Source organism: Struthio camelus, chromosome 5, assembly GCF_040807025.1.
Source record: "Struthio camelus isolate bStrCam1 chromosome 5, bStrCam1.hap1, whole genome shotgun sequence".
In the NCBI taxonomy this organism is placed as follows: Eukaryota; Metazoa; Chordata; class Aves; order Struthioniformes; family Struthionidae; genus Struthio; species Struthio camelus.
The window spans coordinates 65951288-65971263 of record NC_090946.1 but is presented as its reverse complement, the minus strand read 5'-3'; the positions used below and the strand labels follow the sequence as shown (position 1 = coordinate 65971263).

At 44.0% G+C, this 19976-nt stretch overlaps 1 protein-coding gene across 10 annotated transcripts in view; it reads right to left on the bottom strand.

Annotated features, from left to right (window-relative positions):
• RIN3 (Ras and Rab interactor 3) overlaps positions 1–19976 on the bottom strand; it is a 73106-nt gene that overhangs the window by 26034 nt on the left and 27096 nt on the right. For all 10 annotated transcript variants that reach the window (XR_011141625.1, XR_011141624.1, XR_011141622.1 and 7 more), the window contains one exon: positions 2755–2827. Coding sequence is in view for 5 of the 10 variants with exons in the window: in XM_009689768.2 (XP_009688063.1) it covers positions 2755–2827 (73 nt within the window). In the remaining 5 variants the exon portion in view is untranslated. The remainder of the gene's footprint in view (positions 1–2754; positions 2828–19976) is intronic.

Sequence of the window (19976 nt, the reverse complement as noted above, 5' to 3'; positions counted from 1 at the left end):
GTGACAGAAGATGTAGGGGGCCTATTTTCCCTTTATTAGCAGATACATATTCTGTTGACTTGCTGTGTACTCCACGGGTTCTCTGTGCATTACTGAGCACTCTGTTGTCACATTATTTTTCAGAAGCTGATTTGACCCTAGGATTTATTTTCATGGACAAATATTAGGTTTAAAAATGGAAAAGGCACCCGCTAGCCTCCTCCTTTTGTTTGTTTGTTATTGTTATATGCACAAGTAGTTGCCTTTTTTTTTTTTTAAGATAGATATATCTACAAATCAGGAAGCATGAAGAATTTACCATAATAGAAAAAAAACTACTTGTAATCATGGGGCAGGCAGCTTGCAAACAAATAACAGAGTCACGTTTACCTACTGGTGTTATTTTTGTGAGGTAAAGCGATTTAGCCATCATACTAAACAGGCCAAACTTTCTTTTGAGAAGAGGCTATCAGCCATGTTAAACTGTTTCCAGTTACTTACAGATGACTATTTATTAGAGCCCTGAGCATAAGCCTCTCAACTCATCATCACGGAGAGCTTTTACAAGCTGCCAGGAAATGGCAGGTCAGCGCCAAAGCAGCCTTTTTATTACCTAATTTCTGTCAGAAAGTTTATTCCCTATTTGCCTTATCTTTTGACAGCAAACTAAGAAATCATCTGAACCATCTGATTTATATTTGATACCCAAAAGTAATGTTTACAACAGGAACTAATAGAAAAGCTTTTCTTTTTTCTGAGACTCTTAAACCATGATCCTTTCTGTAGGAAAGCAGAAGCAAGCAGGCTTTTCCCTCCCACAGATTATTTGACTAAAAATGCCCAATTCTTGTTTGCTTTTGGACTCTTTTATGCTTCTTTGGTAAAACAAAAATCTTTTATGTGGGTAGTTTACACCCATTCCACAGGACCTATGTGCATCTGGATGTATCTCTTGGGTATGGATAGGAGTCCAAGCCCAGCAGCATTGAACTCAGTTGGCTGCAGAATGGGTCCCCAAAATAGCATGAATATCTGACTGGGTGAACTGCAGCTTACTGTATCATACCATAGATAGACTGTTCCTACTGTGAGCTAAAGAAGTCACTAACATGACTGTCTTGTAAACATATCCTGAATCTGCTTTCCTCTCTTAAATGGAAATAACCACTTTAAGAATCATCTAAGTTTATACAGGTGACATCAAGAGTTTACATTCAACTCAAAATCAGGCCTGCTAAAGCAGGGATGGGGTTAGTAGGTCATGTAGTATCACTGCAATGTGCATGGCACAAATGCATAGATTAAAAATGACTGTAGATACACAGGTTTAATTACATGGGGGGATTCAACAGTGAGTTAACAAACGTCACTTTAATGAGGATGACCTACCAGGTCTTTCCCATCTCTGTGCCAACCATATTTGGAGTTTCTGCACTTGGCAAACACACAACACACAAGGTCTATCCTTTATCACTTTATTTTGTTTGTAATTTTTAGCTAAAGAACAGAAATTTTTTCAGGATTGTCCCTTGATGGGCTCTCCCAGTCAGACGAGCTGACTGTTCAGACAGTGCTCTGAATTTCCAGTAATCAACAGTCTGCTATCAGCTTTGCTAAGTCACAGCCAGGTGCATGTGGATGCTTAAAGGTGCTTTTTGTAAGAGATGGTTAATCCAGGAACCTTTCACCTCCATGCCCTGGTAGCTCCTGTCCTGTGTGGGTGCAGTCCTACAGCCCTTCCTCAGCCAAAGCTTCCACTGATGTCAGGGACAGCTGTGGCTCTGCTAAGCCTCAACGGACACTGCATGGTCTGGCCCCATCGCTGCAACAAGCATCTGAAACACCAGCGAAGCCTGCTGATCTGGCACATCCCACCTGAGGTTAGAGGAAACCATAGGAAACACCTGGGCCTGCACTGTGACTGGGTACTGTGGAATACCTATCTATTTGCATCATTTGGACTAAATCATGTTACGAGATTGAACCAACTCGGAAGCACAAAATGAGACTCCAGAGAGATGAAAGCCCCCAAATAAAGGCTGAAACAAGTCTGCATGAGCCCCTGGGAGCTGCATCATCCCAAGTCCCTTTGTAGCTCAAGCAGTGTAGGATCTAGGACAGTGCTATAATACTCATACTCCTTAGCAAAGAACACTGGGTGCCTAAGCCTTTCCCTCCCACGTCTGTGAACACTTGGATCTGGCATCAAAACCACATATGAATCTTTTGTCTGGACGTTTCTCTGTAAAGGTCTGAACAGGAATCCAGCTTCCTTAACCAGGGACGTCTGAATTTAATGTCTGCGGTCACATCATTGTGCATTGACCCCATTTCTAATTCCGTTACAAAGCTGTATTTTTTTTTCTCCCACCTTCCCCATAACTTTCTCTTTGTTTTAAAGAATAGAAGGAAGAATCTCTGCTCTCATAGAGCCCCCTGTTTCTCCTTCTGCTACTAGTTTAAACCTTAATTCCTTTGAAATATCAGTGACGCTATTTTGAAAGCACAATCTGGCCCTTAATCCCACTTGGAAGCTGTACCCTAAAGAAAAGGGAAATATCCCTTATACACCAGAGGCTCTATATGTACTTAAATGAGGTGCAATGCAGAAAGATTGTGTTTCAGAGCAGCACCACACTGGTTATTCTTTTCCACTCTACACATCTTTGGTTCAGTTGTACAAGCACCAGCACACTCCAGGGGAAAGGCAGGTCGGAGGGGAGAGCTACCCTACGAACAAAGTAATCCCACCATGGAAACATGAGTCTAACTCACCTACTGACGCAGTAGAAGGCAATGAGTTTGAAGACATCCTCAAACACTAGGACAGATCCTTCCAGGTACAGAACTGATGAAAAACAAGAGAAGTAGTCAGCAACTGTTTTTTCTAACCTGTATGGTAAAAAAAGATGGACCGATTTGGCTCACACATCTTGTATTCTACGGTTTTCCAGTCTTTGCATGTACTATTATGAAGAGGCTTAAAGAACTGGCTTCAGACGGCTCAAGACAAAGAGATTCTTCATAGAAACTCTAGAAAAAAGATACCTCAGCCTTATTGAGCAGTTAGCTCAAGATATCAGAGTGCTGGGACAGTAATGGAAACAATGCAAAGAAAGTAAAACAAAGCAGGTCACAGCCAAACAGGTCATTATAAGCACGTCAACCTCTAGGTGCGGATCAACAATATATATGGAGCTGTTCTGGTGATTCTTCATGCTGGTATCTGTTTTGGTCCGAATGGACAAAGCACTTTGAAATAAAAGATAGAAAGTACTGTTTTGTTGCTACGTGTGTGGGCTCTGACCTGGGTCACACAGGCAGTGTGAGCACAGCCTATTCGTATCTCTTCTGTCTTCTCCCTCCCTTTGTGTCATATAGTAACAGCATTTTCCTTTAAGTGGGAAAATACAATCTACACCACCATTGCGAAGAGGTCATTCTTCGAGATGACCTCTTTTATAACAGCATGCTATGGCATTGTGTTGCCCAAATCTCACAGGTCTGGTGTAGAGCTTTTGGCTGCTAAGCTAGAAAAAATTCATTGGCTGGCGAACAAAATTTCACAGCATTGACTGGTAACCCAAGGCGGAGAGAAAGAGATGGATCTGCAGGAGAAAAGTGTCCATCTTTGCTGCCTAAGAAAATCTGCTGTGTAGCTACATGCCCACAAATCCACTGTGCCTGTACATGTACAACACACAATCCCAAAAAGAGACTGTTGGATTTAAGGAAATCTGTGGTGGTTTCTCAGAAACGCCTGCTTGCTGGTGGTAGAGAATGGGAAACACACAGCCATACTGTTGCTGCCATACAAGCACCGCCGGGTGTCTTCAGGGAGCAGTGCTGGCTCAGACTTGCTGAACGGTGCCAGCGGCTGCTTCTGCATCTTCCTTCGCTCTTTTTTCTAGGCCACAGTTCAGAGCTGTGGACACTAAGCTCATCTATCATGAATCAGCTTCCTTGGCCTGCCATGATTCACAGCCCTATGAAACATCATCTCCAGTGCTTTGCCTTGCCTGCCTTGCTATTAATTCCCCTAACAAAGCAGGGTCTTCAGCATCTGTAGGAGGGGGACATTTGCCTAGCGCTCACCTACCCTGACGCCATTCACCAGTGGGTAACATGACCCTGGTTCTTGTCTTCCCGCAAAAAGAGAATCCCACCAGAAGAGAATGCTCAAGTGCTGTTTCTTTGTTCAGCTTCACAGTTCATTCCCCAAACAAGGCATTTCCTCCTTTTACTTCTCCCTTTCTCCTAGCCTAGGCCCTGCAGTTTGCTATTTTGAGCTGAATATACCACTATATGGCATTTTTAAAGTTGCAAAGACTGTATAATTCTCCTAAGTCATACTTAACAATCAATTTTCATTAGATCAACATAGACAGGTCAACCTCAGCATGCAGTTAGATATCGTACTGCAATGTGGAATGCAAAACACACTTTGAGCAAAACAATCCCTTTCTCTTACAGTTCTCCTAGAACTGGAAAAAAAAAAAAAAAGTCCAGCAAGCCTTTCTTTTTCCTTAATAAGAATCATGTTTCGGTCAGGGATTTTCACTAAAGATCTACCAAAAAACAATTTCTGTAGTTTGAAATCCATCTGCTTTGCAGCTCTGACACGGGAAACAAAAATAAAGACAAAAAACATACTGTTCCAGAAAATTAACCAAAACCCAAGAGTATCTGAACTCACATGAATCGCCAACAACTAAATAAAACCCTTTGTGCAGATGGTGGTTTTAAGGACTCTCTTCTGTTAAGAATCACATGTCTCAGTCTGGCATCCCAAGTTGCAGGTGTAAGTGAGAGAGTATGCTGCACCTGTAAATGTTTACAGACATGAGCAGATCACTTGGATTTGTCCTAATTATTGTTTCTGTGCCAGGATAACTTCATCATTTGGAAGCCTTAATTTTAATCAAAAGAGTAGTATTAGTCCAAGCCTCTCAATTTTGGGAGAAAGATACTGACATACAAGTACCTTATAACCATATAGTTACCCCCCCCCCCCCCCAAATAAATGGCATAAAACATCATAAATCACCAGGAACCATATAGCTAAAGCAGTCGACGTACATAAACTGCCTGAGCTTAAGGATAGTAGTTTTCAGCAAGTGGTATAGGGAAATTTGAGCTTCTGTAGTCTACTCTGAGAGGTCATAAAACCAAGAAAATCATGTATACTTGTCAGTAGGCTGAAATTCATTGTACAGAGATCCACAGTTCTACTGGGAAATTTTGGGGCAGTCTGCAAATAAGTAGGAATAGAAGAATACTGCTTTACGTAGTTACTCGAAGTTTTGGCACCATCAGGACCAATACTCTGCCCACCTTTGCTCTGAACAGAGATAGGGTCAAAGCATCGAAGGGATTGACTCTTGGAGGGTGCAAGGGCAGCTTCCCGCAGTAGCTGCAGGGCTGCCAGAGGCCACTTCGGACTGCTCCCGGCACAGTGCCCAGAGGGAAAGCATCATAATCCATTGTGGGAAAGGGCTTCCTTGGGAGGAACTACAAGACTTCTTCCCTAACCTGTTTTTTTCTCATCTCTCTGCTGTCTGACTGCCAGCAGGCATCGCTGGTAAGCAGTGCTCCTCGTCTGTTTTGTTGTCAAGTGGTGGGTGATGAGTTCTGCATGGGAATATCTCTTGTGGGAATGGTTGTCATTTGCTTGTGGGAACCATTAAATGGGTCCTGCAGCATGTTGCTGCTTCTTAGAAAGATGCATAAAATAACATATCTGTGCAGCTAAAAGGGCTTTGCTGACTGTTGGGAGTGAAGTATCCATCCTCCAGTGCCATTACTTCCCTCAAGGCAACTCGCTCTGAGAACACAGTCAGGAAGAGGTGTTTTTCTCTGGTTGTGGACGTGTTGGAGGTAGTTAGGGACATTTCACTGGTATGAGCATTTCTGGTCAGGGAAGGGTCATGACTCTGACATATTTAGGAATTCTTGACTTTTGGAAAAGCTACAAGCAGCCACTTTTCTGCCAGTATGATGTAATCCTGCTGAAAATTGCAGAGAAAAAAATCCACATTCTGTGGCTCATGAAACTACACACAAGGCACCTAAAGAGCAAGGAGAGCTTTACTTCTCGCTAGCGGAGGGGCAGGATGGCAAAAATATGATCAAAAGTAATTGCAAAAATACACCAGGTTCTGTGAGCCAGCCATGTTGCCACCGCGTGTTGAGTTTTACCTACTATTTAGAAACACATAGAAAAAAATGTCACCTTCAGGAAGCAAAGGGTGAAATAGGAGGATCATTGGCCAATTTTGAACAGTTGGAAACAAAAATATCAGAATTAATTGAGAAAATTATATGGGTGATGGAAGCGTTAGTAACACGTGCTATTGGTTCACCACTGGCGGTGCTCTGTTTTGTGTCCTTGCGTTACTTGCTGAGTGAGCAAGACGTGGCCAGGATATGAACAGTTATAAATATTTATGACTGTTTCATCTTTCCTTTTACAATAACAACAGAGTCTGAAGAGTATCATCTTGAGGCGCTGACTGGAATCTGTCTCTTTTATTCTTCAGAGCTCCTCAACATTTCTCCATCCAGGTGCTGATGTTTTTGAGTCAAACTGTCCCTGAGGGTTCTGCTTTCCTTTCGTCTTTGATTTTTCCCTGCAGAACTGTGTTTGCTAGTCCTGTTGTTCTGGTCACATGGACAAATCACCCCAGTTTCCATCTTCTTACTGCTTTCAAATGCTCGTGGGACCCAATTACTGCAGCTTCTTCTTCTCTAATGGAGCTGTTAGTCCTATTCACTGTTTTTGATATCTGTGTAAACCTTCAGAGACATCTGAATTCAAATATATGAATTCCTCATTTTGCTGCAGTTGTGTTGACACAGGACTACTGAGAACATGACCATCCTTAGAAGTCCCTCTTGGATATGCTTGAGATGCTCCTATCTTTCCAGCTTCTGGCAAATATTGAGATTTGTTTTCATGGGAGTGATTCCACTTTTTCATTTCCATTTTAAGATTTTGTGATGATAATGCCACAGTCTCCTAACCAGGCCTCTCACTGATATTTCCCTCCTTTGATGTGGGGCTCTTGCTTGATACCACAGTTGTCATGACCTTGCTTGCACTGATCTTTGCCAGTAAATGCTTTGCTGCTTGTTCTGCTACCTTCAGCCCTTTAGTGCCTATGAACATGGGATCACTACAAGGCAGAGGTTTCCAACTTTCCTATTTCCAGATGCTAATGTCCTTATGCCTGCAAGGGAAGGCCTGAACACAGCTGATGGCAGGAGCTGTTGCATGGGCCCTGTTAGAAATTTCCCACCTCTAGGAAATAAGCCCTGGCTATTGTTACAGAGGACTGCAATGATCACCATAATCCTGGTGCTGAAACTATTGCTTCTGTCATGACAGACCGCACTTGTCATACCTGTCGTGCTTTACTGAGATGTGTGAGGCCATGATGCAGTTCTTCTACATTATTTCTTCAGGTCTCTGAGAATGGGAAAATATCCTTCTGGCTCTTATTCATGCACTAGTCTGGTGCTGAAATTAAGAGAAGGAGCTTTAGCTGGGTAGGGGGGAATTTAGACTATACTGGTAGCAGTACTCGTGGTGTTTATGGTGTCTTTTTGCAAGCGGTCTCTTTGAAAGTTCCTAGAATCTGTCCCTGACAGTGTTCACCCCCAGATCACTTTCTTGATGCTATTGTATGACCTTCCAAATATTGTTGTCTTGTAAAACACTGTCAGTGTTTATCTGTTTTCTTTTCTCAAGGACTTTTTATTTTTTCTGTAATCACATGCTTCTGCTTCTCCCATCTGATGTCTAAGCTGTAGTTTTCTTTTTGGTTGCATAGTTTAAAGCTGTCTTGGGCAACCCAAGTCTTTTTTGTCTTTCTTCTCTTTCCTAGTGCCTTCTTCATGAAGCTGTCAGTTATTTCTGTTGTTTTCCTCATCAAGAAAGGACTGAATCTCCCTATTTTGGACTTCTGCCAGCATCTGCTGCTGTGCATCCAGCTCATGCTTTCTCACAGGATTTTGATTTTATGGTTTCCTACAGAGTTTAATCTCTTTAGTCATGATGAACAAAATCACTGCTGGTGGCAGTTCCTTGGAAATTGAAACTAATGAATTATGAAAATGATAAAGTGTTAATGAGCTTGGGTGTAAAGGATAGGAGAAATCTATTCTTAAATTATGTGTTTCACAAAATATAACTGTATTGTATGGAAAGAAATTATGAATGTGCAGTTAAAAACAAAGGCACAGGCCTTTGCAGTCTTCTTTCACTTGCGTTGAGTGGAAGGGATGCTTTACAAAGTGCACCATTTCCCTATGTGCATACCCTAGTGCTAAGGAAAAGGAACTGTCCCAGATCTAACAGCTACAGGGATGCTGGCCAGTCTGTTGTACTTTGGCTTATCCACGTTCACCCAAGCAGCTGGATAGTACCTTAGTGTACACTTAGCTTTTATGCCTTTAGTTCAGCCTAAATTCCTTCAGTTGCCCCGCCACATCGCCTCTGACTCAAGATGCTTGAGCAGAAATGTATTATAGTCATTTCACCGTTCTGTTTCCTCCTCGTTGTGATTAGCATTACAGCAGGGGTTGAGAAGGTGGCTTTCAAGGATACTTCAGTCTCAGCTAATGCAGGTATCAAAAGAAAAGTGTCACAGCTCCTCAGTGTTTTCCTTACAGGTACCCATGCGAACAGTCCTAGCAGGGCCTCAGGCGCGGCCATTCATTTCAGGGGTTAAGAGAAAAGCATGGTCTAGTGAATGACTGTTAAACGTCGAAGATACTTGCCTTTCTTGTTGGATCCTCAGTCTTTATTTCCTTTGCATGTTCAATTAAACTTTTTATATCCAGTTGTTCAAATAAATTTTTTTATATCCAATTGAAATTCCATACCTGGTTTGCACTATTTCTTCAGCTACAGCCTGAGAAAATCCAGGACTTCTTCCCAGGACCTGATGGCAACTTGAGGTTTATCTGGAGTTTTAGATGTAGCCTTTCAGGGGTCTTTATTCTTGTTCCCACAGCGGGGGCATAGAGGGAAATGTGACCTTTCTGAAATGCTGAGGAGTGAGGGGTCTCCCAAGGGCACCAAGGGGAGTGGAGGACTCATTTGATTGGAGTAGTCCCCACTCTAAGCAGTTAGGTGTTGTGAGATGGTTGCCATATTTCCACAAGTAATTCAGGATCTACCCATACGTTACAATGCCAGTACAAAATTTATGTTGCCCAGCACAGTGATTCAACCTGTCAGGGCCCAGGGCTATGGCTAACAGGACAAACTGAATATAGATGTATGCAAGTTGCTCTCAGAGGGTAAATTTCTCTATTAAAACTTTGTAAGGTAAAACAGGCCTTCAGACACATAAAAGGCTTCCCCTGTGCATTGTGTAATAGAAAAGGATGCTGTTATTTTAAATTCTTGGGCTTTATTTCTTATGAACGATTTTCAGGCTGTATAGATAATTCCGAGAGTCAATCCATATGTGAAAAAATGTATGTTCTGATTTGTATGCTTTTTACCAAGTTCCAATTTTTTCAATTTACTTTTCTGAAAAGTTTGTTTCTCCGAGTCTGAGATACATCATGAAATACTATAGACTTGAGTTAATCATATAGAAAAAGGAAGTTTTCAGAAAAGTTTAAGGGAAGTCATCAGGTACCCAGAACAACACTCTACGTGAGAGACTTCCAGGAAGAAGGGTAAAAGACCACTCTTCTGAAAGGTGAGTGATGAAGGAGACAAACCCACTCTGAAATGGTAGAGGTCAGCAGTGCAGCCAAAAAAGGAAAATGTGATGCTTCTACCTTACAGAGCTTTGGTCCTGCCTAACTCCCTGCCAGGCCAAAGAAGGACTTCTGATTAAAGTATTGAGTAGGATAGATTGCCCTCTCAGTCACTGTAAAGGACCTAGTCAAAGCCTAAAAAGCTTGAGATAACTTCCCTCAATTTACTTTGAGTAGTATCTTATTTACCTCACTTATAAGCCTAAATTCTTGTTTATTAATCTCTTTAAGATCGTCAGAGAGCAAACACTGTCCAATGGCAAAAATTGCTTATAATTTGTTCCAGTTCAGTCACTGAGATAAGGCCACCGGCATTACGGGTGCTGATTTAGTGTAGCTGTTTTAAAATCAGCTGTTATGTGGCTGTGTTCAAGGTAGTATGCTGAGCAGAGTAAGATAGTATTATCCTGGAACAGCATGCATAGTCGCTTGCTCTAATTAAACATACATTTTGCATTATTACTCCTGGGAGTGAAAAATAAGGCAAAAAAAGTCAAAAGGAGGATTAGAATAATGAGAACAAGACTATGAGGGCTTCCTTCCAGCAGGTTTCTCCCGTAGTTCTGATGGTTTAAAGCACAACATAAAAATGAAAATGTTTGTATGGAGAGGGGGGAGGTAATATTTCAGGATGAGAGTATAAAAAAAGAAAAAAAAAGAAAGAAAAACCGCACGATAAGCCACAGAATTTTTCCAAAACAACATGCAAACCACACAGAAACCTGGTGGTGTTACATCTTGAAAAAGCAGCTGCACAAGGGTTTTATGTTTAAGATAAGCAGTGCATCAAATTGAGGCAGAACTCAATTCAAATGCACTTGGTGAGACTTTCTGCTTTGCTTGTGCATTCTTGCATTTAGAGGCATAATGGCGAACTTGCACAACAGGTTATAAAATGTGTCCTCACACCATGTTTTATGATATGCCGCAAGCCCTTAGTTGCTGTTCTTGCCAAACCAAGACTTTGGGCTTCTATTTTAGAGGAGTCTCCTGAGTGGGAACTCTGTGAAACAATGTGGATTTTCAGGGTTAAGTAATGATGGGGAGAACTCGTCCATAAGGGAGAACTCGTCCATGCCACTGACTGGCTGACTAGCAGTGGAAAGACGTCTAGGTTAGACATTCTTAGAAGGAGCCTAGAAAACATTCAGCCTCCAGCTCCAATCAAACCATGGCCTCTGGGCCAGAAAATGATAACGTCTCCTGCATCCTTATAAAACCCTATGTAGAGATGGCCCTTGACCTTGAACCACCTGTGGAGGCTGATGACATCCAGTACAGCAGAAAGCAGCGAGAAAATTGTACATATTGAGCCGGAGGCTGGGAGTTGGGCGCAGCTGCCCAGCCACCTCCGGTACCTAGTGGGGCAGACTCGCTCAACAGTAAGCTTTTGATCCCAAGAAGCTGCGTAGGTGAGGTCAGTGTTTTTCGTTAATGAGAAACATGCATAAGGAGGGGAAATCAGTCCATGCTGAGTGATGCAGGCAGATTGTTATCTCTGTCTGAGGGAGGCTAATCTGAAGAGAACTAGGGTAGCTCTACATCTTCCGAGCTGTAGCACAGACACACCATTGGCAGCAACAGGAACCTCTTTAAGAGATAACATTTGTTGGTCTACTTTCCTTAACGGCAAGGCATGTACCACACACAAGAGGAGTAATTTACCACAAGGAAAATATGATACAAGCCTGTATGCCCCAAGGCCTCCCTATATGCAGTTAAGCTGCTTAAAATTTGAAGCGCAAGGTTAACTATATATTCAATATATTCATCAGTGACCTGGAGGAAGGGACAGAGTGCACCCTCAGCAAGTTTGCTGATGATACTAAACTGGGGGGAGAGGCTAACACACCAGAAGACTGTGCTGCCATTCAGAGGGACCTGGGCAGGCTGGAGAGCTGGGCGGAGAGGAACCTCCTGAAGTTCAACAAAGGCAAGTGCAAGGTCCTGCACCTTGGGAGGAAGAACCCCATGCACCAGGACAGGCTGGGGGTTGACCTGTTGGAAAGCAGCTCTGCCGAGAAGGACCTGGGAGTGCTGGTGGACAACAAGTTAAACATGAGCCAGCAGTGTGCCCTTGTGGCCAAGAAGGCCAATGGTCTCCTGGGGTGTATTAGGCAGAGTGTTGCCAGCAGGATGAGGGAGGTGATCCTGCCCCTCTACTCAGCCCTGGTGAGGCCTCCCCTGGAGTACTAGGTCCCGTTCTGGGCTCCCCAGTGCAAGAGAGACATGGCACTGCTGGAGAGAGTCCAGCGGAGGGCTACAAAGAGGATGAGGGGACTGGAGCATCTCTCCTCTGAAGAAAGGCTGAGAGAGCTGGGCCTGTTCAGCCTGGAGAAGAGAAGACTGAGAGGGGATCTGATCAATGTGTACAAGTATCTGAAGGGGGAGTGTCAAGAGGATGGGGCCAGCCTCTTCTCCGTGGTGCCCAGCTACAGGACAAGAGGCAATGGGCAGAAACTGAACCACAGGAAGTTCTGTCTGAACTTGAGGAGAAACTTCTTTCCTGTGAGGGTGACGGAGCACTGGAACAAGTTGCCCAGAGAGGTGGTGGAGTCTCCTTCGCTGGAGATATTCAAAACCCGTCTGGGTGTGATCCTGGGCAATCTGCTCTAGAGGACCCTGCTTGAGCAGGGAGGTTGGACTAGATGATCTCCAGAGGTCCCTTCCAACCTAAACGATTCTGTGATTCTGTGATTCTGTAACTACATCTTCCACCTTTCCAGCCTCTACTGCTAAAAATGCACAAACTTTTATTATTCATAGCATGGCTAATCCTTGGAAAAAAGTAATCTTTGACAAGCTCTGCTGCTTAAATGTATGATTTGCTTAATTAAGATGGAATTAGGGAAATCACCCATTTTTGGCAACAGAAGAGATGAGGTATCTTCTCTCCCAAGGGCTTCTGTAACTGTTATTATTTTTTTCCAGCACATTTCTGTTTTTTTCAGGCTCGTCAGGCCCAGAGCTGACAACAGTTTCTTACTTTGCCTCAATCACACACTTCACCATGCAGTAATCAAGGAAAACATCCCTTGAAGTAAGCTGGAAAATTTGGTTCCATAATGGTACTGCAGCACAGAGTGGCCTGTCAGGGTATACAGAAAGCATACAGAAGAGTCTGAATAGCAATGCTGGTGTCGTAGTGTTGAGCAAGGTAAGGTAAGGTTACAAAGCAAAGTGCTCAACAGGCAAGGGCCTCTCTTTGCAGCCTGCAGTCTAAGCCTGACTCAGGGTTGTGGAAAACTAAAAGATGGGCTTGTTTAGGATGCTGTGGGGCCTGTTTGAGCTCCTTCAGCTCCTTGTGCCTCAGTTTTCAGTCAATAAAATGGGCACAATGACCCTGAGTGCCCTGGGAAAGGAAGTCACCCTGATCTGCAGGGAGGGGATGGGGCCGTTCCTCAACATGGAGCTGGGACCGCTCTGCCTTGAGCAGGTTGGCTGCCTTTAGGGGTTGATTTCCACTGGGCAGTTTGCCAGCGGCTTTGCACCAACCTCCTACCCTTCCCTAAGGTGCTTGCCATCTGCCTGCATGCTCTTCTCCTCGCACACTGGGGCAGCTCTGCTGGGCTCCTGCCTCCGTGGGCAGCATCCTTTCTGCTTCCCCCAGACCTCAAAGGCTCACCTAGTCATCCAGCACCGCAAGATGTGATCCCCTCCTCAGGCCGCCTACTACCCCCCCCCACTTCTCTTCTCTCTATCTCTAGACTTTTGTTTCCAGTCTGCCACCCACCTTTCCCTACTGTCATCATCAGCCCTTCCGCCCTGATATTGCTTCCTTTCCCATGTTAGGCTTTATTTCACGTAACTCAGCACACAGTGGCACTGCTGACTAAAGAAGTGTTGCCCCCCCCCATCCTGCCCCTGCTCTCTTGCCCCCACGACGGTGCTGGTCCCTCATTCCCAGCTGTAAATCCGCATGGAGCAGAGGATGCCAGAAGGGGCAGGAGATGGGTGGCTGCTGCTGTGGACAGGCAAGAGTGCTTCTTGTGACAGCAGTGTCAGCATGAAGCAGACATAAAACTACAGCCTAAAGTCATCTGGATACCTAGCCCTTCCTTTCCTAGGGACAGTGCCCCTATCAGTTTCCATCTAGTTTACTCACAAGACTGCTGTACCCTAGTTACTGGGACTGCAGATGTCTTTACCCTCTATGTATGTTCAGTAAAATCACTTTCTATAGTAAAACTGGAGCTGAAGAGACTTAATGACCTTTCTGGCCAGTATACAAGTCTCCAGGGTGGTTCATGAGGTGGCTGCCATGGCATTCCCCTCTTTGTCTGCTTTATCGCTAAATAGCAGCACAGGGGCATCAAAATTAAATGAATAAATAACTTCATCTTTTCACTCCCTAATATCAAGTTTAGCTTCTCATCTATTCAGAGGAGATCAGAGCTACAAATGGTCCTACCCTGCTTTTCATGCCTTAGTTTACAATATTAAGAATTCTTTCTGCTGTTGAAAGCTGAAGGGTTTCCATTTAAGGAGGCCAACTGTTTTGATTGCAGTGACTATTTAAAAAAAAACTATGGTACCATCACAGTGGTAACAGAAGTAACTGAATGCACTTGCTGATGGGCCCTTCTGCCTGGTCTCTGATGAGCAAGCAGTTGACTCCAGAGGCTCAGCTTGGAAAGGAAATAGGAGGTACATTTACTTGTTTGATTTGCCTAAACCAACTCAGAAGTCCCTTTAGCACTTGTGCAAAAACAGACCACAATCTCAGATCAAAATAGACCAAAATGAGACAAGTATCTTAGCCCACAGCTATTTCAGCTGTTTGACATGCTGAGGGGCATTAAACTGTAGCTATGGGGCATTTACTGGGCCTTTTAAAGCATGTTACAATACCTCAGATGAGCTAATTCAACCAGAAATGTGCATTGATTAAATAGATTGAGCACATTCTCTCCTTTCCCTATACACAAGGTACCCACCAAATAAAGGAAAGCTATTTCTTTGAGAAGATCACAGGAGGAACACTAACCTAGGAAATGTTTATTTTTTATTTATTCTTTTTCATCATCATCCCTCTGTCAATCTCAGCAATATTACTCCCAGGTCATTTGGGTCCTGCACGTAGGGAGGAAGAACCCCCTGCACCAGGACAGGCTGGGGGCTGACCTGCTGGAAAGCAGCTCTGCCGAGAAGGACCTGGGAGTGCTGGTGGACAACAAGTTAAGCATGAGCCAGCAGTGTGCCCTTGTGGCCAAGAAGGCCAATAGTATCCTGGGCTGCATTAGGCAGAGTGTTGCCAGCAGGTGGAGGGAGGTGATCCTGCCCCTCTACTCAGCCCTGGTGAGGCCTCACCTGGAGTACTGCGTCCAATTCTGGGCTCCCCAGTGCAAGAGAGACATGGCACTGCTGGAGAGAGTCCAGCGGAGGGCTACAAAGAGGATGAGGGGACTGGAGCATCTCTCCTCTGAAGAAAGGCTGAGAGAGCTGGGCCTGTTCAGCCTGGAGAAGAGAAGACTGAGAGGGGATCTGATCAATGTGTACAAGTATCTGAAGGGGGAGTGTCAAGAGGATGGGGCCAGCCTCTTCTCCGTGGTGCCCAGCTACAGGACAAGAGGCAATGGGCAGAAACTGAACCACAGGAAGTTCTGTCTGAACTTGAGGAGAAACTTCTTTCCTGTGAGGGTGACGGAGCACTGGAACAAGTTGCCCAGAGAGGTGGTGGAGTCTCCTTCGCTGGAGATATTCAAAACCCGTCTGGATGTGATCCTGGGCAATCTGCTCTAGAGGACCCTGCTTGAACAGGGAGGTTGGACTAGATGATCTCCAGAGGTCCCTTCCAACCTGAACCATTCTGTGATTCTGTGATTTCTGAAATCAGACCAAGTTGCTCAGGAACTTTCAAGCCATGTCTTGAAAACCTCCAGCACTACCTCCAATGAAAATCTGAAAGTGCTACCCAAATAAATGGCTTCATCTTAGAAGTCAGTGGCACGAATATTAGAACATATGTCAGTTCATTCACCTTAGCTATGAAGTGAATGATTCCATCTTTCTGACCTCATTTAGTTCCACAGATTTCCATCTTTTCCATCTCCATTCCAATTCAGAAGGTGTCAGAAGTAAAAGCAATTAAAATGAATTGTAAATTTTTTCCCCTTTATTTTCTATTTAGGAGCCTTTAGGAGAGTCTCATCTTTAACTTTTTCTCTTCAGTTGTGAGGGTTAGAAGGTTCCCTCTCTTTCTGAAAAAAAAGAAAAATAAAAATGCTATCTATCTTCATTCTGCTTCCTGGTTCCAGCAGTCAAACTGTTAAGAAAAAGACTTGCAAAACCAAGGAGTCTATTGCAAGAGCTGCCAACTCTTCCACGTAAATGTTCATATCAAAGAGGTCATCTGCACAACTTGCCACTTTCATTGAAGAAGCCAAATAATGAGTAGGTTGCTGAGCTATCAGTAGTGACTGAGCTATCCTCACATTTTTCCCATGAACTCATTCGTGCAGTACTTCAGTACTTTAATGAAGCTCATGTGGCAAGGTACTGCTGACCATGCCATGCCATGCCATGCCAGAAACAAGGATTTTGATCTTCGGAGTTGCTAATTCAGCCTCAGCAACACATATTAATAGAGATGTTAATAAAATAAAGCAGAGAATTCTGCTTTTATTGTCCTGGTGGAGTTAAAGTGCAATAAGCAAGTCCATTATCAGCGTCTGGAGGTTTTTGACCCAACAGAGAGCTTGTAGAAAGTGGTTTCTATTGAGAGTCCACTTCCTCTTTTCTACATCCTGTCCAGGGCTCGCTCACGCTGTGCTCAGATCTGCCGACCCGTGCAGGGGCAAGGGGAGGAATTTGCCTCCCATGCCTCTAAGATGTGCCATTGCGCAAGGCACGCTCACAGCCCTCACCTCAGGCTGGCCAGGCCTCCAACAGCCAGCGACTCCAAAAGCTTTGTTTGGAGCCAGGCCTTCAGGTGATCGACAGAGTCCACCCTCATCTTACTCTGATGTCCCTCTGTAAACATGTTGCTGCCTGGTTACTGTTGTTTAATTACCATCTGCTATCCCCACAGGACAGTCAAAACAACTGTACATTTTGTTTTAATCCTGTGCAAATGACCCTGGTCTATAATCACACTTTTCTTTTCCAGCTCTGCTTAGGAAGGAGGAATAAAGGTGTGGAAGTGGCTGAAGTAACTAGCTAATGATAGAAAAAGGTTGAGCTGTTGAGAGTTAAGCTGGCTTTCACAGCATTAGAAACTGCACCTATTTGGGACTGTTCAGGCAAGGAAGCAGATTGTGAAAGCTTAGCTATTAAATTCTCTCTTCCCTTTTCTAATTGATTTCACTCTTCTTAATATCCTGTGTACTTAGGAACATCTTTGCCTGCCCAAATTGCTGTTTTGACTTGCCAGCAAGGCCTGCCTTCTTGCTGCCTCTAGAACCAGCGTAACTCTTTCTTCTGCCTTGATGGACGGAGCTCAGCGAGTGATGCATGTACGGAGTGGTCAGATTCTCACAAACTCTCAAGACAAATCCACATTTCCTTTGGTAAAAGCAGTTAGAAAATGAACCAGGCAGGTAAGCAGCTGCCATGTGTTTCACCTGATTCGCAATGTTCTCCTAAATCCTAACCCTCTGTCTCAAGCATCTGTTACCTGGATCAAGCCTGAACTTCCCCATTGGGGTCTAACTTTATGATAGGTCAAATAAGGTGACCAGCAGAGGACACTGGATTTCTTTAACAACATCCTTTTTGCTATCAGCCTTCCGATTCTGCAACAATACTCAGTGACTGCTCTTAAACTGCCTTTGAGGGCAGTAATTGTATCTTTTCTGTCAAGGTATATTGCAGGTCCTTACCACAAGACAACTATATAAGCTGAAACACAGCTGCTGTCCATAAACCAGAAAGTGGGTATAATCTACTGTGTCCAGTGACACTGTATCTCTTTTTTTAAAGGTGGAATTAGTTGTGATCTGGACATTTTCTGTATTACACAGAGATAATTTATTTTGGCTTTTCTAATTAATTGTATTAAGATTGTTTCAAGACCTCAGTTACGCTCCAATTCTTTACATGTTTGTCTCCAGAGAAGTCAGGAGGGTCAAACCAGGCACGATTTTTATTTAAGCCTCAGAATTTTCCTTTAATAAACCAAGTAGCTACATACAGACAAGGCTTCACTACAAAATCCTCCTCCAGCTACGCATTTATTAATTCAGGGGGCTAATCTCTGCCCTGCCTGAAGTGTTGGAAGAGATGCTTCTGAACAGTTATGCCTGGTAGCAATTTGTCCCATTTGGGTCTGGCTTAAAAAAGGAACATCGACAGCATTTCTGCAGCGTGAGCACATGTGAATAACCTCAGGGAAAGAGTCACCCAAGTGAACAAAGCCAGCAGCAAGGCCAGGAGGATCAGGGGAGAGGTGCTGAGGTGCTTGTGCTGTTCCTTAGGCAGGTACTCGCAGCAGGACCAGGCCAGTGGGTCTCAAATCCCTTAAGGTATAAACCCAGGGAGTTCATCAGTGTTTTGAAACCTCACTGCTTTTATGAGGTGAAACATCTTTCAGGCTGGGTTATTTTTTCCTTGAGTCACCCCTGTTTTGGGAGGGGATTTCCCCTGAGAGAGGGAGGCAATTTTTTCTGGAATGAGCCGCTGGCTGCCAGCGAGAAGCAGCCTCATGGAGAGAGAGCCAGAGCACAGCACCGGGATGCCCCCATAAGACCTTGGTCTCTCATCTAGCTGGCAGACCCCCGGGACTCGGGTCCACTCTGCCCTCCCACCCTGTGGAAGGGCAGGCCTTACTACTTGCCCCGAGTGAATGTCAGGAGACGAACTGACAGCTAATGCTTGGATAAATCCAGGGCTTTCCTGCAGGAGTGGGTGACCATCCCTTGTGAAACACCGCACTTGACAGGGCAGGGAGGCGCCACAGAGAGACCTGTCATCAAATAGATGTGAAATAAATAGTGGTAGTGATAAAGCTGGTTTAAAAACACAAGCAGCTAAGCCAGGAAGCAGATGGAGAATAAAAAGAAAATAATGAATCACTTGGAGGGCAACGTGACAAGCAAGGGGCCGATAATGGTGGCACTGAAACCGTACTGGAAACAGAAAGTTAACAAATGCAAGGGGAAAGAAGCTAATACAGATTTCAAGGGAGAGAAATTTTTGCAGCCAAGGGTCACCAAAGCAAAAGCTCCAGCACCTGCCCCCTCTACCTTCTGAGGACCCAGAGGAAGGCGTGCCACGGCACAAGTTTTTTTAGAATACTTAAAAAGCAGTTTTCAGTACTTTGTGTCAATATGGATAAAGACTGAAAAATAAACAACAGCTGTTTAAATTTAACCTTAAAAACCCAGGCTCCAGCCTTGCATCATTTTCACACCTGGGTAGTCTTGAAGTCACGTGTTCAGGATTATGGCAGCAGACTGAGGAACCTAAATGGGTAAAACCTTGCTAGGTTGTGCTTACTATAATTAAATTCATCATATTTGGGCATCTGAGACTCCAGAATCCCTCTCTGTGGAGGACCACACTGGAAGTTCAGGGAAAAGAGCACAGCTTGCAGAAGGAAATAACTTAGAGGGGACCCCCACAGAGTCAGTCTGCGTGACTCCACTCTGTGCTGCAGTTGCAGCTCCTCTGTGAACAGTTACTGTAACAGAAGTGATTTGGCAAATTAGTTCTATAATTATTTCTATAAAAATAGTAGCATGTTCTTTATTCTGTGCAATTGCAGTTACTTCTCCTATTTACCCTTCACTCTACATATTCGGAAAGGAATCACATCCTCTTTTCCTTGGTACAGAAGAACAGGGAAAACAATTACTACTTCCTGCACACCAAGCATATGTGCAGAACTCCAGAGCAGTATATGGTCGGCTCATGTATTTCATGAAATCAAATCCATTTCAACTATAATTCATAAGATTTCTCAGAAAAAGGAAGACTTAAACTCCTGACGTGAGGTCAGGACATTCTTCTACTAAAGGACTAAAGGACCTTTACCTCTGTGGCATGCACACTTATGACTGTTGGTGTTTATAGGACTAGTAAACATTACTATCGCTTCCTGCACCAAGTGATCTATCATACTCAGCTGCTTCCGTTGAACTCTCGATACATGTTACTTCAGCATCTCTTTAACATGCCCATGCATATTTACACCGGATTCATTTCTTTTTTAGTACTGCTGCAATGCCACTGACGTCAGTGGAGTGTTTTCTGTACAGATAAAGGGGAAGGAGAATCAGAAC